General features: G+C 40.7%; 1 protein-coding gene across 1 annotated transcript in view; it reads right to left on the reverse strand.

Annotated features, from left to right (window-relative positions):
- Nucleotides 1–801: 801 nt before the first annotated feature.
- The window catches only part of ABI3BP (ABI family member 3 binding protein), a 135306-nt gene continuing 120155 nt past the window's right edge, over nt 802–15952 (reverse strand). Inside the window, exons 45-52 of the mRNA XM_077927179.1 lie at nt 14817–14885; nt 13657–13869; nt 12746–12854; nt 7219–7298; nt 6336–6365; nt 4777–4938; nt 3924–4046; nt 802–2542 (exon numbers count right to left, since the gene is read on the reverse strand). Of these exons, the coding sequence (XP_077783305.1) occupies nt 2427–2542; nt 3924–4046; nt 4777–4938; nt 6336–6365; nt 7219–7298; nt 12746–12854; nt 13657–13869; nt 14817–14885 (902 nt within the window). The 3' untranslated portion in view covers nt 802–2426. The remainder of the gene's footprint in view (nt 2543–3923; nt 4047–4776; nt 4939–6335; nt 6366–7218; nt 7299–12745; nt 12855–13656; nt 13870–14816; nt 14886–15952) is intronic.

Raw genomic sequence — 15952 nt, forward strand, 5'->3', positions numbered from 1 at the left:
TAATGTGACAGTGAATGTTCTGTGAAGTACTCATGTGACAGGCTTATTATAGTGCATGGGAATCATAACCTGTTAAGCGCATATATTGAAACACATTGGCCAGCTAAATTCTACTCAGAGCAGACTCATTGAAATCAACAGACCTAAGTCGTGCCCATTAATTTCACGATTAATGCTGGAGACAACCTATTCGCATTTAGTTCTGTGGAATGAAGCAATTGAACTATTAGAGGTTACATTTTCAAAAGCCCCCATATATGCTAAAGTTCATAAAGTAACATGATTTAACTATTTCAACCAATAATAGACTTAAGGTACCCATCTATTACAACTGTATGAACCAATAGCTCCTTGTGATACTGCAAAACCATTTCAATTTATATATGTGCAGCTGCCACAAATGCACAACTTGCTAAGGTTCCATGTGCATGTCCTGTACGGGAGCACAATGTGTCACACAATGCTTCCATGTAAGACAAACCCAGCACATTCATTTAGGCAACCACATGAGGCTATGGAGCGTCTCAGCTAAGCCATATTGAGGGAGATGCTCTATTTCACATCGTTTACAAAATCTTAGTTAAGGAAGGATGTGGCACACTCTGAGTTTGCTGTCAATCTGATGTACTGAAACAGGACACTCCCACCTCCCCCAAACTATCTGATAATTTCAGTTATAATTTCAAAATTGCAACTAAAGGTTACTGAAAGTCTTTGAAGTGGCTCTCAAGAGAATTTAGGATTGTTTTCAGAATTTTTCAGTTTTGTGTCTGCTGAATATACCAATGGATCAAATACTACTTATGATTTAAAATACTTTATTAAGAGTACAGTGTACCGGCAATGTACTTAAAAGTTTTTTTTATTATAAACAACCAATCCAATATTCCTTGTGTTCTTTTTTAATACGCTGAATAAACACCTTTAAAAACCTACATCTCTTTATATATATAATGTTTAAATGTTTAAGCAATACAAATATATCACTTTGTGTAGAGGGGAAGCACAGAGCCATTTTTAAAAAACTGCTTTCATTTTTCCATTCTACAAAGCAGATCACATTACTGTTTCAACTGTATATAAAGATTTTTGTATGCTTCAGCCGTAATATATTCTACATGGTATTTGACTGAAGTCTGCATTCATCTTTACTCAACACAGTTAAAACCTAATAACCATACTCGCTTGTTAAGGGTACATTTAAACCTGCTTATTCTTGATTTTATGTCTTGATTTTTTGGGAGCACTTTATAAATTATGAATATTGCATACATGTTGAGAAGGCAGGTTTCCCTGGAAGCAGTGAATGATTCTCTGCTTTGTACTGTAAAGGCAAACACAGTGCTTAAAATACATGACCTTGGTAAGTATTAGAGCACACAATATTTTGAGATGCAACATCCTGTTTTGCTCCATTATAATGATAGTGATCACAAGGTTAAGGTTTGTACAGATCATCTCCCCGTTGTTTCATGTAGCAACAGATTTTACCTTTAGGTGGCTGCATTCTACCTTTCGAGCAGAGCTGAAATCAATCCACTATAGAGAGGCAATAATCTGCAGAGACATAGCTTCCAGTTACTCCAAAAGCACCATAGAAGCATGTGTATACAGTCCCTTCAATAGTTAGCTCCATCTATGCAAGACAAGTGTCTTGAGGAGCAGGTCTTACAAGCAAGCTGTAACCTGCTTTTGCCAAATCAAAGTCCTGTTGGACATACAAAATTAAAACGAATAGAGAATAAAACCTACCCTTAGGTGAGTTCTCCACAAAATGATGCAGGCATCCAATCTACCTCAGGCCAAGTGGTGAGCATTTTGCCACACTTTCAAATGGCAGAACGATTATTGACATGGGCTCAGTCAAATGGTTCTCTGGCATGTGGCTGCCATGTTTAAAAACACAGGCTATCTGAGTACAGAGCTGTACAGAGAGCATCATTAGCTTTCCAGAGTGTTCAAATAGAGAAATGTATATTTGCAGCCTGGGCATATAAAGTAGCAGAAAAGCTAACCTGACAGAATAACTTAAATGAGTTGAAAAATAAATCAGAACACGTACTTCGGCAGTATGCATCAAAAAAATTCAGAATACATACTTTTCCATAAAAGGTGCCTCAAACAATGATAAATAATAAACTACATCTTTCAAAATATGTAGAAGGCACCAGAAGAGACTTAAGAGGGAGCCAGCTTCCCAAGTATTTTATGACATGTTCTAAGTTCCTACAACAGATCCATAAATCTGGACAACTATAATTAAGCAGCCAATGCTATCAAACAGTTAACACAGTATTGTTAGATTTCAGAATGAACAATACTACACCACAACACATTTCCATCTCTCAGCTTGCCTGGCTTAGCCATAGCTGGATTGCAGCCATTTGGTATCATCCTTTGCTCTGCCATTTGTCTTATCTCTTGCTCTACCATTTTCCAGGTATTGTTGCTCCACACTCATACCAGTGGACGTAGTTAGTATGCGTCTCCGCGCCTATTTTCCCAAACTTGACCGGCTCCTGTCGCACCGCTCTAAAAAAGCCTGGTAAAACAAAATGAGGGAAAGTAGAAGTTGAACACTGAAATGCTGGTTCTGGTATTAACATTTGCCTAGGTGTACACTAGGTGTAAAATCTCTTACTGTCTCCCTTTCTTCTCCTATTTGCCAGGAGGTGATGGGACCAGGGGCCATGATCTTAGTTTTTTTGATGTGGAGCTTCAAATATGGTTTTGAATTTGCCATCACCTCCTGGCAAATAGAAGGGGAAGAAATGGAGGCAGTGAGAGATTTTACTTTCTTGGGCTCCATGATCACTGCAGATGGTGACAGCAGCCACGAAATTAAAAGACGCCTGATTCTTGGGAGAAGGGCAATGACAGGCCTAGACAGCATCTTAAGACATCACCTTGCCAACAAAGGTCCGTATAGTTAAAGCTATGGTTTTCCCAGTAGTAATGTATGGAAGTGAGAGCTGGATCATAAAGAAGGCTGAGTGCCAAAGAATTGATGCTTTTGAATTATGGTGCTAGAGGAGTCTTGAGAGTCCCATGGACTGCAAGAAGATCAAACCTCTCCATTCTTTGGGAAATCAGCCCTGAGTGCTCACTGGAAGGACAGATCCTGAAGCTGAGGCTCCAATACTTTGGCCACCTCATGAGAAGAGAAGACTCTCTGGAGAAGACCCTGATGTTGGGATAGATGGAGGGCACAAGGAGAAGGGGACGGCAGAGGATGAGATGGTTGGACAGTGTTCTCGAAGCTACTAACATGAGTTTGACCAAACTGTAGGAGGCAGTGGAAGAAAGGAGTGCCTGGCGTGCTCTGGTCCATGGGGTCACGAAGAGTCGGACACGACTAAACAACAACAACAACAACAACAACGCCACACCTAAGATTTTTAAAGTGCACATTTAAAAGTGTAAAGCAAGGGTAGTGGACTTTTTCCACCTGTGGGGCACATTCCCTTATACCTTTGGGGAAAACCGCATGTCCATGGTGATTAGGGCCAGAGGCAAACATGGGTACAGCTACAGACAAAAGTGGCAGAGTGACTCTTAGTGCAGTAGTTTGTGTTTTAGCCATGGAAAAGTCTGAGATTGATACATCCCTTTTCTCCATCTGGGCAACCATTATCACAGTTGAATGATTCATTCCAGCCAGCCAAAAGCATTCAAGTAGGGCATAGAGCAAGGCGACTTGGAAGTGTGGCCTGAGGAGAATCTGAAGAGCTGACCAGAGAGGCCTGGAGGCATTCAGCCTCTGGGCCTGAAGTTCTCTAGCCCATAGGGCAAGACAACGACAAGCATGAGCAAATTTTAGTTTGCAAATGTGTGTCCTAAACAAGCTTTTAGGAAGCCAGGCTTGGCTGTGGATCCATGTCAAAGTGTCCAAAAAGTCAAGACACAAACCCTTTAGAACATACCCTCTTTGGTAGGTAGTTGATCCGACTGAACATGTGGCCCTGTTTTTCCGTCTAAATACGAGTCCACAAATTGACAGTGATCTTCTCCATGCCCCCTCTGATCTCCTATGTCGTAAAATTTACCTGAAAACATGAAGATCACCTTTAAAAATGAGTGAAATTCAAATGCCATTAAATAAAGATTAGAGGAGTGTTTATGACCGTCCTAAAGAATTTGACAAGAGACCATGCCTACAGCCCTATAAACGTTTGGCCAAATCCAATTTGCTGCTCCCCACCCCCAAAAAGCTAACTGACCCAATTGGAACTTATTTTACATAGCTTTGCACATGCACATCTATGTGTGCTGGTCCTCATTTAGCTGGTCGTACATCTGTGGAAACCTTCTTCCATGGGTATATGGCCCACTACCTGGACCATTTTGCCATCTCAAGAATGTACCCTGTCAGTGACAATCTCTGCTAAACTGGCAGCAGCCTTTTCAGGTGACTACATATTCCACAACCCTTTAAAGTTGAAGGCAGGAATCTTTGTTCCACTTTACCATCAGTGAAACACTGAATGAAGCAAGTGGGGATGATCTAGCCTACGATGCTGTACATCACGTTCAATCCTTAAAACAACACACTGATGCAGTTGGTGCTGGGATGGCTTCTGGATTTTTTGATAGCACAGAGATGACTCATTGCTAGCACTGACAGCCATAGTCGGTCACTGCCCAGCATTGCCACACAAAGCAGTTAAGGGAAGATTTTTCCCCAGACGGGAGCATTGACAAAGTGCTCTGATGGCATGATGCCCCTGGTCAGCTCACAGCACCAACCATCCCATACTGCTGCCCTCAATGTCATACCTGTAAGTGAATCGCTGAGGTAAATTTTGTATCGGAGGGAGTTGCACAACTGTACACCAACAAACTTCTTGTACCAAGTCCTCTTGACGAACTGTTTCCCCTTGCATTCAGAATAGGAATCAGAATTGAATTTGATTTGAGTCCAGATGGCATCTTTTCCCACTGTAAGGAAACAACAAATAATCTATGTGCAAAAATATGTGCGTAGACACTGGAATCAGGTGAAAGAAAGAGACATATAGGAATATTTTTTTTAATTTTTACCCTGTCTTCCACTATAAAATGGCCTCAAGGCAGCTCACAATAATAAAACAAAACAAAACAAAACAAAACAAAACAAAACAAAACAAAACAAAACAAAACAAAACAAAACAGTATAATAAACAAGAGTTGGAAGATAAACCAGAAGAACTAGCAGATAAAAAGAAAAGTAGGTATAAATAGGAAATAAAAGGTTATGAAAAGGTCTCATATTTACACCAATTTCTGATCAGAACTCAGGCACAAAAGCGTAGTAACCAGTTAGACAGGAATAACAGCTCTAATTTGCTCAGCTGAATTGATGGGACAACTGATTTGTACATTTCTTTGAAGTTTAGGTTTCAACCAATAAAAAGGTTTAATACATTGTAGCAAGAGAAATACGGGATGTGTGAAAGGGTCTTTTGCGATGCAGCACTGAGATTGCAGAACTTGGTACCTAAGTAAGCCAGGCAGGTCCCTTCCTTATACCAATGTCTGGTAACTTCCCTATTGCATTTAAATTACTGTTTGTTCTGAGCTTTTCTAGTTCCCGTTTCTGCTGTTGCTATAGCCGGCACTATTCACTTTATTGCTTTGATTATATTATTGTTTCAATTGATGATCTAAGCTGCATTGGAGGCCCCTTTGGGGGCTGAAAAGTGGGGTAAAAATGGATTTTGTAACTAAAATAAATGCTGAGAAACACATTCTGTTGGGGGGGGGGGACGAACCACAGAAAGGAAGACTACCTTTTACGCCATATTAAACATGAGTCTCCTAAATGAATTAAGAAACTTACCACCCCCCTTGACTGTATCAGATCCTTTCCTGCTAGTTAAAGACCTTATAGGGAGCTTACAGTCCTCCACTATAAAGCTGATGGCAGCCAACATTTTTCAGAGAGCTGCAGAAGCTGATGGCAGATTTTCTATAGCAGTGGCTGGATACTGCTGCATGCTCTGTTAAATCACTTATTAAGTGAGAAACAGCCTATTCATTTCAGAGAGCTGTCTTTTAATTTAATGACAGGCCCGAGAAAATATGAGCTGTGCCTGGCTCATTTCTGCCCCTTGGTTCTGAGCCAGTGGAGTGCCACCTCCAATTGATTAGGCACGCCTCAGGTAAACATTTAGACTGGCAGGAACTCTTTGCAAACAGTGCAGGTCAAAAAAACACCCCCCCCCCAAAAAAAACACCTGTGAAATCATATGCAAAATGCCTTTCTCTTCCAAATCCACTCTGTCATACAGCAGTACATTATCTCACCTCAGAAAAATGCTCTCACCAGAGTATACTATAATGTATAAAGGACTTACTTGAAATTGGCTCAGTCACTCTTGGGTCCGCTAAGGAGAAAAAACAAGTGCTGGGTCAGACTGCAAAATAACTTCTAGCATTTCAGAAGTATGCTGGGGGAAAGGGTTTACTTCTTCAGTTGACATGAATTGTAATCTGTACAACTGCAACGTGGTTTGAAATCAAGACAGAACACTTGTGAGCTTACGTTAAACTAATAAGCTGCTCATGACTACTTTGAAATACCAAAGACTGTGCTTTGAAGTACAGTGGTACCTCAGGTTAAGTACTTAATTCGTTCCGGAGGTCCGTACTTAACCTGAAACTGTTCTTAACCTGAAGCACATCTTTAGCTAATGGGGCCTCCTGCCGCTGCTGTGCCGCCGGAACACGATTTCTGTTCTCATCCTGAAGCAAAGTTCTTAACCTGAAGCACTATTTCTGGGTTAGTGGAGTCTGTAACCTGAAGCGTATGTAACCCGAGTTACCACTGTACCTAAGACTGTGCTTTTAAAAGTGCTGTATATCTGATGTTTTGGTCTATTTTAGGACCTTTTAAATGTGTCAGGGGGGTATAATTTTTGTTACTTTCTTATGTATTTTGCGTCTTTACATTGTAAACAACAACAAGGCCTTAAATGAGGTCATAGCAATTTTGAGAGTAATTAATTAATTAATGGCATTTTAAACCAGGCAGGGAGTTGTATTTAAAAATAAAATAAAAATTAACAACATTTCCAGGTACCAGATTAAAATGTCATTCTTGAGGAAGTTTGTGGAAATGCATAATTCCCATATAGCTTTCACTTTATCTGCTGATTTTTCTTACAGCGGGTAGATATTAAAACGTGTAAAGAGCTAGAGAGGCTTGTAGCTAATTGGTACACTTATTAAAACTCTTACCTGATTCAGTTTTAAATGGCTTTGATTCGGTGCTCGGTCCTTCACCAAGGGGGTTGCTAGGTATCACAACAAATTCATAACTAGGAAGAAAATGGAAGGGGGGACACACCCAGTTCTTTATTACAAACATCAAGCATTGCATGGTAAAGTTTATCATTGGTTTATCTAAAAGGACTGTTGTAAGTATTCCTGAGAATACAGTGGTACCTTGGGTTAAGAACTTAATTCGTTCTTGAGGTCTGTTCTTAACCTGAAACTGTTCTTAACCTGAAGCACCACTTTAGCTAATGGGGCCTCCCACTGCTGCTGCGCCGCCAGAGCACGATTTCTGTTCTCATCCTGAAGCAAAGTTCTTAACCCGAGGTACTATTTCTGGGTTAGCGGAGTCTGTAACCTGAAGCGTATGTAACCTGAAGCATATGTAACCCAAGGTACCACTGTACTATGATTTTGCTACATAGCTATAATTTCTACATTGAAAATTGCACGAATGTTGCACATATATAATCACATGGACCAAATGCATACATGCATATTTTGCCACATATACACGCTACTGGGACCCACAATCAGTAAGGCAATCTAGAATCACAGAATTGTAGAGTTGGAAGGGACCCCAAGAGTCATCTAGTCCAACCCCCTGCACTGCAATCCTGCTGTATATGCATACAGAAACAACACAAAACACACACATGAATTTGTTACTTGTGATTATTTGGAAACAGGATGAAAGCACATTTCTGTATCCTAGTGACTTGTGTGTTAGAAACTCATTTTGTATGAAGCCTCTCTGAATGTGTAAGTTTTCATGAAAACATTTAAGATATACGGGTAAGTGTATATGGTCCTCTCCTCTTGAGGGGAATTCCTTGCACAATGAACTCACCCTCAAAGCTTGTTTAAGTGGTTCTGTGACAGGCCTCAGGGCCACTTTAGGCGTTATAGTAGTTACCATGCACCTACATCTATTTTGTAATGTAATTACATATTTTTTCACCACTAGAAAGCTGTGGAAACACAGGCATCAGGGACAATGACTGTGTAAAAAGTGGAAGTGTGCAGGTCCCAAATCAACATGTCAAAGATGCATAAAACAGTGCACTGTGTCCTCTACATGTTTACTATCTAGTGTTTTAATGCCAAGAAACAGCTTTTAGCTTCATTTCTTTTGTGTGGTCTATGCAGCTCTTTGGGGACGTGGGTCTAAACCACAGAGCCTAGGGCTTGCCAATTAGAAGGTCGGCGGTTCAAATCCCCACGATGGGGTGAGCTCCCATTGCTCGGTCCCTGCTCCTGCCAACTTAGCAGTTCGAAAGCACCTCAAAGTGCAAGTAGATAAATAGGTACCACTCCAGAGGGAAGGTAAACAGCGTTTCCGTGCGCTGCTCTGGTTTGCCAGAAGCAGCTTAGTCATGCTGGCCACATGACCCGGAAGCTGTACGCTGGCTCCCTCGGCCAGTAAAGCGAGATGAGCGCCACAACCCCAGAGTCATCCGCAACTGGACCTAACAGTCAGGGGTCCCTTTACGTTTATGCAGCTCCTGAGACAAGCACTGTAGTTGTACATTGTCTGAAGTCCTAAGACAGATATGCAATCAGCACTCAAGTGCAAGCTAGATTACAAGGCCACGGAACCCCTAAACAGTGTATGCCAAATAGTTATTTGCCTTCAACTGTTGGAACAGGTTATGGACCAAAGATGTCCACCACATCACATATAAGAAAAATGTTCTCGCACAGATTAAGTGAACATTATTTGTATTGCAGTAAAGACTTTTTCCATAGGAAATTGCTATCCCATATGGAATCTTGGCAAGCAGAAGGAATGGCACTATTTTCCAGATCTTGCAACAGTGCAGAAATGTATGTGCATAGAAAAGGGGAATAAAAAACCCTCTCAATATGCAGTTTTCAGTTGAGTTGCTGGCTTAAAATCTCAAGCAGAAAAGGTACATCTATCATGAAATCTCTTTATTTAGATTTATTGGCATATTCAGAAAGTTACTAGAAAATCTTTCTAACCACTTTGCTGAGCTTGTACACCATTTTACCTACTAGTATTTAGATCTAGAGGAAGTTTGAACTTTAGACTTATTCCTTCTTTCCATTGCTTCTGCTCACAGTACTGTGTTTTGAAAAAAATACTGTATTTTTCGCCCCATAGGGCGCACCTTGTTTTTTTTTGGGGGGGAAATAATGAAAAAACAATTTATTTCCCCCCCGCGAAGCCCGGGAATGCAGGCAGCTTTGCCCAACCCTAGGGAGCCCAGCGTGACTTCGAGCCAGGCTCCCTAGGGTTGCGCAGAGCTGAGCGAAGCCCGGGAATGCAGGCAGCTCTGCGCAACCCTCAGGAGACCGGTGCAAAGTAACGCCGGTCTCCCGAGGGTTGCGCAGAGCTTCCTGAAGCCTGGAGAGCAAGAGGGGTCGGTGTGCACTGACCCCTCTCGCTCTCCAAGCTTCAGCGAAAGCCTGCATTCGCCCCATAGGATGCACACACATTCCCCCTTAATTTTTATTATTGTTCGTGCTCAAATTATATAGACAAATTGTGAATTGTTAAATCATAAAGCTTTTAATCTATGGCCCAAAGCATGAAACCTGTTTTCCGGTTCAGTGTCAAAGCTGTTCAGCTGAGTAGGCATTCAGTGAGACCAATTCCATTGATGTTCCCTTAATCTTTAGGCACACAGAACTGGCCATTTACCAGACAAGGATAGCAGAGATGGATAATTTAATTGGATTGGAAGAGGGCAGGTGTCCTCTTGTATTAAACAACCTTGAAATATTTTTCATATCTCAAGAAGGCACACATAAATTTCTTTAGAGACCCAATTCTAGCTAAGGTATGAAATAGAGATGGCATATAGAGAGATTCAAAACTATATACATCAACATATGAGCAACCTGAGACTTTACTTTCAAAAACATAAGGAAAGCGATAATTGAAAGCTACATAATCCGGAGAATTTTGCAGGAACAAGAACAAAAGTTAAGCATGAGCCCCATAATCTGAGTAAACTCAAATGTGAAAAGGGCAAGAAATTGTGGATTTCAGAATATGAAAAGGCATCTTTCTGAAGAAAACATTGTGGGAGGAAGACAACCATGGAATAACCACCAGCAATGGCCAGTATGATGGGACAGAGAGCAATAAATGGCTCTTACAGTAATCATGAAGACCTCTTGAACATATTGGTGTTGGAGTCTGGGTAAGCACTATGCAAGCATTTCGTTGTTAACTGGAAAGGCATCCCAATGCAGACATCACTTCTGACATCATCAGATCACACTGGGTGCTGCTGACTAGATACTAGCAGCTGTTTGCATGATGTTGATCCAGCCCCCTTGCCTCCACAGCTGCTTTGGGATGCTAGTAGGTAAGAGCATGGACCCCTCCTTTACCTGGCCTGTTTGCTCAGTGATGCTTGTGGCTGATTCAGTGCCACCTGCCACACCTCTCAGTACATAATCACCTCACACAGGAAAGTGTATGTTTGACAACTCTACTAAAAATCATGGGGCAGCATAGGCAGTATGGATAAATCTCAGCCAATGGCGCCAACTGGATAGCTGCTAAGCCCGTGAATCCACGGTAACATAATATGTCAACAAGGACTTTTTTCTATTTCATCCGGAGGAGAGCCTGCATGCTAGTTAAGCCAACATTATCCAAGCTGGATTTAACAGCATAGGTTCCATTCCAACACAGACCCAAACATGCTAAAGTCTGTGTTGGATTGTAGCCAAAGTATACAACTAGTCACGGCTTGCTATGGGTGCATAGTATTCAATGGTGGTCCAACTATTATTGTTAGTTGATCAACCATGACTTATTCTATGCGGAGTTTTTATTTATTGTGAGTGATTTGCTTTAAACTCCTCACATGAAAGCAACTGTTGAAAGATCAAGACATTTGAGTAGGAAGATTCATAATACACAAATGTTGTTTTGCTTGACGATCCAGCCAAATGTTATTCGCTCCAACAACATTTAATAATTTGAAGAATGCTGAGTGAACCAAATTATGGTGTAAGATGCTTTGCATTTTCCTAGCTGCTTGCATTTTGTCAAGTCTAAAGATGTTATTTTTCCCCACTCTGAAATGCTGCACACATTATTTTTGATAGCTCACCAGGTTCAAAAGCCAAAACACTCCTCACCTATGGAAAACAAAATCAAAATAACCAATGAAAAGGACAGATTATCAGACATGAGTTACTATGAGAGAATGGAACACCTGCATCGGGTCTGCAAAAAGCACATGGAATTTTCCAGCAATCCAGCTGTCCAACAAAATCAAAAGGCAAGAAAATGTCAGCAAGTTTTAAAACTGTAACTGTGTTAAACAGGTAATGGACAGTATGAATATCCCTTAAAGCAACACTGTGGGGCAGAAGAATAAGTTCATGATGTCATGTCTCTACCCTTCTAGTTCCTACAAAGTTATGTTTTTAGCAGGGCGATCCTGTGTTTGGTTACTTGGAAGGAAACCTCATTGTGGTAATTTTGTTCAGTGTGCATAAGACTGCAATAAAGAGATGTGCAGCAAGCTTACAAGCAACCACTAGCCCTGTCACAACAGCCATCCAAGTTATTTCATTTAGTCTTTCTACTGGATTTAGCCTTCATTTGCAGCATTCACAATTCCGGCTACAGCGCAAATTCTCAGATATGTTTAGGACAATAATTTCTTGCCCATAATGAACAAACAAGGCCTGGGACGCTGTTCCTGATATCTTCCTGACACGAGAAGATGCATCTATGTAGATAACCTTCAGTTGCAGCTAGATATGCCCTTAGATTTGGGGGGGGGGGGGCAAGTAGAGATAAGCAAATCTGTGAATTTCAGTTTCCTTCAGATTCTCATTTTCCCAGTCTTGTTTCACATTTCCACATCAGTTTGCAAATCTTCTTTTTCAAAAGGCGTTGTGAAAATTCAGCAGCATTTTAGTGCAAATTTATTTCAATATACATATTTTTATATGCAGTTTTGCTTAAGCAATTTCTCTATATTATAATGCCTTTTTAATGCTGTTTTCATTTATGTATACTATTTTGTGCACACTTTATTCAAATATATGCATTTTGTACACATTCCTTGGCAAAATGTTGAGCATTGCAAATTTTGAAGGATGGCTGTGTTTCAGTTTGTGTATTGTTTCAGAAAGTGTGAATGAGGTAGGTTTGCCTTTAAGCATGAACTGAATCAAATTTCTCCCCATCTTTAGGTGTGACTATAGTAGCACCTCTCTAATGCATAAATCATATATAAAAAAGTGCACACTTGTCAGCTTGCTTGCACAACTAGCTGTTTGCATCTTATAAAATATAATGTTGAAATGCTAGACATCAACGATAAAACACATTCTCTCTCCCCTCCCTTCACTCTCAGAGGGGAATTCAGGAAGGGGAGTTACTGCAGAAGTCAAGAGGGGGACTTGGGAAGAGCACACCTTCAAAGAAGCAACTCCTGGGTGCTTAGAACCCCACCATATATCACATGGTAGTATTTTCTGATTGTATTACCTCGTGTTAGGTTTCAGGTTTTCTACAGTAGAATGAGTTTGATTTGTTGTTATAATAGTCTTGTCCTTTCCTGCAGGGCTTCCATTTTCAGTCGATACAACTCTATATTCTGAAATGATGAAGAAGATTTGTGTTCTGTTATCCTGTCAGTTTCATTTGTTTCCTTTAATCTCCTGGAGTGAATCAGAAACAGTAATAGAACAAAGCAAACAACATTCGGAATGTCAAAGTGCCAGCCCAGAACAGGGAGATCAAATGAGAGCTTGTGTAGGAAACTCAGTGACTTGACCTTTGGGAGAAAGAGAGATGTGTCTGGTGTGACACATTCCCTCAAGCAAGAACTACAAATCCCAGAGTTCCTGCTGACACTTCCTATGCACAAGGAGGAGAACCTACGCAGGGTTGGAATTCAAGTGGTGTCAGAACCATAATCTGAGACTAAGATCTTAGGGACAGTACTGCAGAACTCCAGACTCCACCCCTCTTAACTCCTTTGTATGTTAACGGTGTCTTGATTAGTCTTTGTTGTTTCTGTTTATTTGAAAACTGAATACAAATTATCCCCCAAACCGAACAATCCTGACATTATATGCAAGGGATGGAAAGCACAATCTAAAGGACATTAGTTAGTGTACCAGCCAGATGAGCAGGATAATAATAAAGGGAGTGGATGGCGCTGTGGTCTAAACCACTGAGCCTCTTGGGCTCACCGATTGAAAGGTCAGGGTGAGCAATAATAAAAATAGTAACAACAACAACAACAACAACAATATACATGTCATTCAGGAGCCTAAGTAACACCTCTAGTTTTTAGAACCATGCAAGAATAGCTGTGGGGGAAAGTGCAGGCTAGTAAAGAAAGACTAGCAATATTGTTCAGGCTCTAAACTTTAAGAGAACCAAAGTCTAACCTGTAACAGTTTCATTTGGTGGTTTTTCCCAATCCAGTACGACAAAGGTTGGGCAGCCTTCGACAGTTACCACAGTGAGGTTGGTAGGAGGCTTTCGTGGAGGGCTAGTAGGTACCTCTGTGCTGTCCCCCTCTTCCGTTGGAAAGTATTGGAGCGTGTCTGTGATGGAGCATGGCACATCTTCTGGTTTCTTTATATACAACACACCTTCACCTAGAAAAATAGCATCTGTGTTAAGGTGCTTTAAAAAAAATATCCAAGTAGCAAATGTGGGGGTAAAATTGCCAGAACTGGACCTTTTCAGGTGGTAGGGCCCACAGCTGAATGCTTCTCCATAAAAAAAACCTGAAAGTAAGTTAGTATGTCAGATATCTCTCCTGATATCGATTTTTAAGGTTCTTGGTTTTTTTAAAATATATAGTTATGTAAGTGATGATCAGCTGCATGAAAAGTTTTGTAGAAGCCTGAGACCCTTGAAAGTGTTTTGGAGAGGACTGTTATTCTGATGACTATTTTATTATTAGGCTTTTCGTTATGTTTTATCATTAATGTTCTGTAATGTGTTTTATGGTGCTGGAGGAGACTCTTGAGAGTCCCGTGGACTGCAAGAAGATCAAACGTATCCATTCTTAAGGAAATCAGCCCTGAGTGCTCACTGGAAGGACAGACCCTGAAGCTGAGGCTCCAATACTTTGGCCACCTCATGAGAAGAGAAGACTCCCTGGAAAAGACCCTGATGTTGGGAAAGATGGAGGGCACAAGAAGAAGGGGACGACAGAGGACGAGATGGTTGGACAGTGTTCTCAAAGCTGCAAACATGAGTTTGACCAAACTGCGGGAGGCAGTGGAAGACAGGAGTGCCTGGCGTGCTCTTGTCCATGGGGCCATGAAGAGTCGGACACGACTAAACAACAGCAACAAATGTGTTTTAATGTTGTACACTGCCCTGGGATCTTTTGATAAAGGGAGGTATAGAAATTGAATAAGTCATCATCAAAAAGCTGCACACTGAACATCAGGAGCTGCAGGGATTAAGTTCGTGAGAGGGAGAATGATTAAAAGAGCTTTTAATTTGGGAACTTGGATGATGAGCAAAAATAATTAATATGGTTAAATATCATTTTCACAATCTGACATTACTGCAGCTATTTTAGACATACCTGTGAACCTTCGTTTGCCAGAAGCATCAGTATCTGATGTAGGCTGTGAATTGAACAAAGTTCTATTACCTAAGGAGAGGAAAACCACAACACAATTTTAATAAAAGCACTCCTTTGTAAAGTTGAAATGGCACTTCATATTTCATCTCTCATTTTAACCTTCAATCCACTCCTTAGTGCCTGTTTGGAATCATGTTCACTTTCTATTAGGAGTGAGCTGAATTTGGCTGTGATGGAAAATAAAAGCCTCTTTGCACTGCCAAAACAAAGATAATCATAAAATAAATGGCTGAGCTCATTATTGCTGTTGGAGTCACTTCATGCATAATATACAAAACCCTCTCTGAATTTCTAAAAAAGATTCTTTTATGTTTTGCTGATGCTCGAGTCCTTAGGGAGGCACATGAGTTTTGTACTTAGCAACACTTTTAAAAAGGTGGAAGGGAAACCTGAGCCAATTCCCCTTTCCATAGCATCCCATGTTCTTTAATGCCCTGGAAGTTGAGTTGACCCCTGGAGCACAGCAGAGGAAAAGCATAGTTGCTACCAGGAACATATAAGGTTTCTTTTTTGCTTTGCTTTGCTTTAATGATGCATTAGTGCAGATATCCACTGTAGGTTTCTTGTCATCCGATGAATCTTGGAGATCACAGCCCATCAGACAACACTTTTCTAAGTGCCCCTTCACTGCCCAGACTATAGTTTACAGCTGTAATATTTCCAAAGAACTAAGCATAAACTAGCATACACTGTTGTGTCTATAGTACTGAGGTTTCCTCCATCTCACCTGCTTATTCTGCACTCTTTCAACCATGTAGTAACTCTTGCTATCTGCAGTATTACTATGTGGGATTTGATAGGTTGGTGCAAGATGTGTGAGCTATAACTCCAATGCGTATATCATACTCTCTAACATTTCTCTGATGAAAATAGGGATGCCCCTATTTTCAATAATGATAATTTTATTATTTATACCCCACACATCTGACTGGGTTGCCCCAGCAACTCTGGGCAGCTTCCAACATATATATAAACATGATAAAACATTACATATTAAAAAAAACTTCCCTGTACAGGATTGCCTTCAGACAGCTTGGGAGTCAGATAACTCCATACCCTCCAACATTTCTCCAATG

This window comes from Podarcis muralis, chromosome 4, assembly GCF_964188315.1.
Source record: "Podarcis muralis chromosome 4, rPodMur119.hap1.1, whole genome shotgun sequence".
NCBI lineage: Eukaryota > Metazoa > Chordata > Lepidosauria > Squamata > Lacertidae > Podarcis > Podarcis muralis.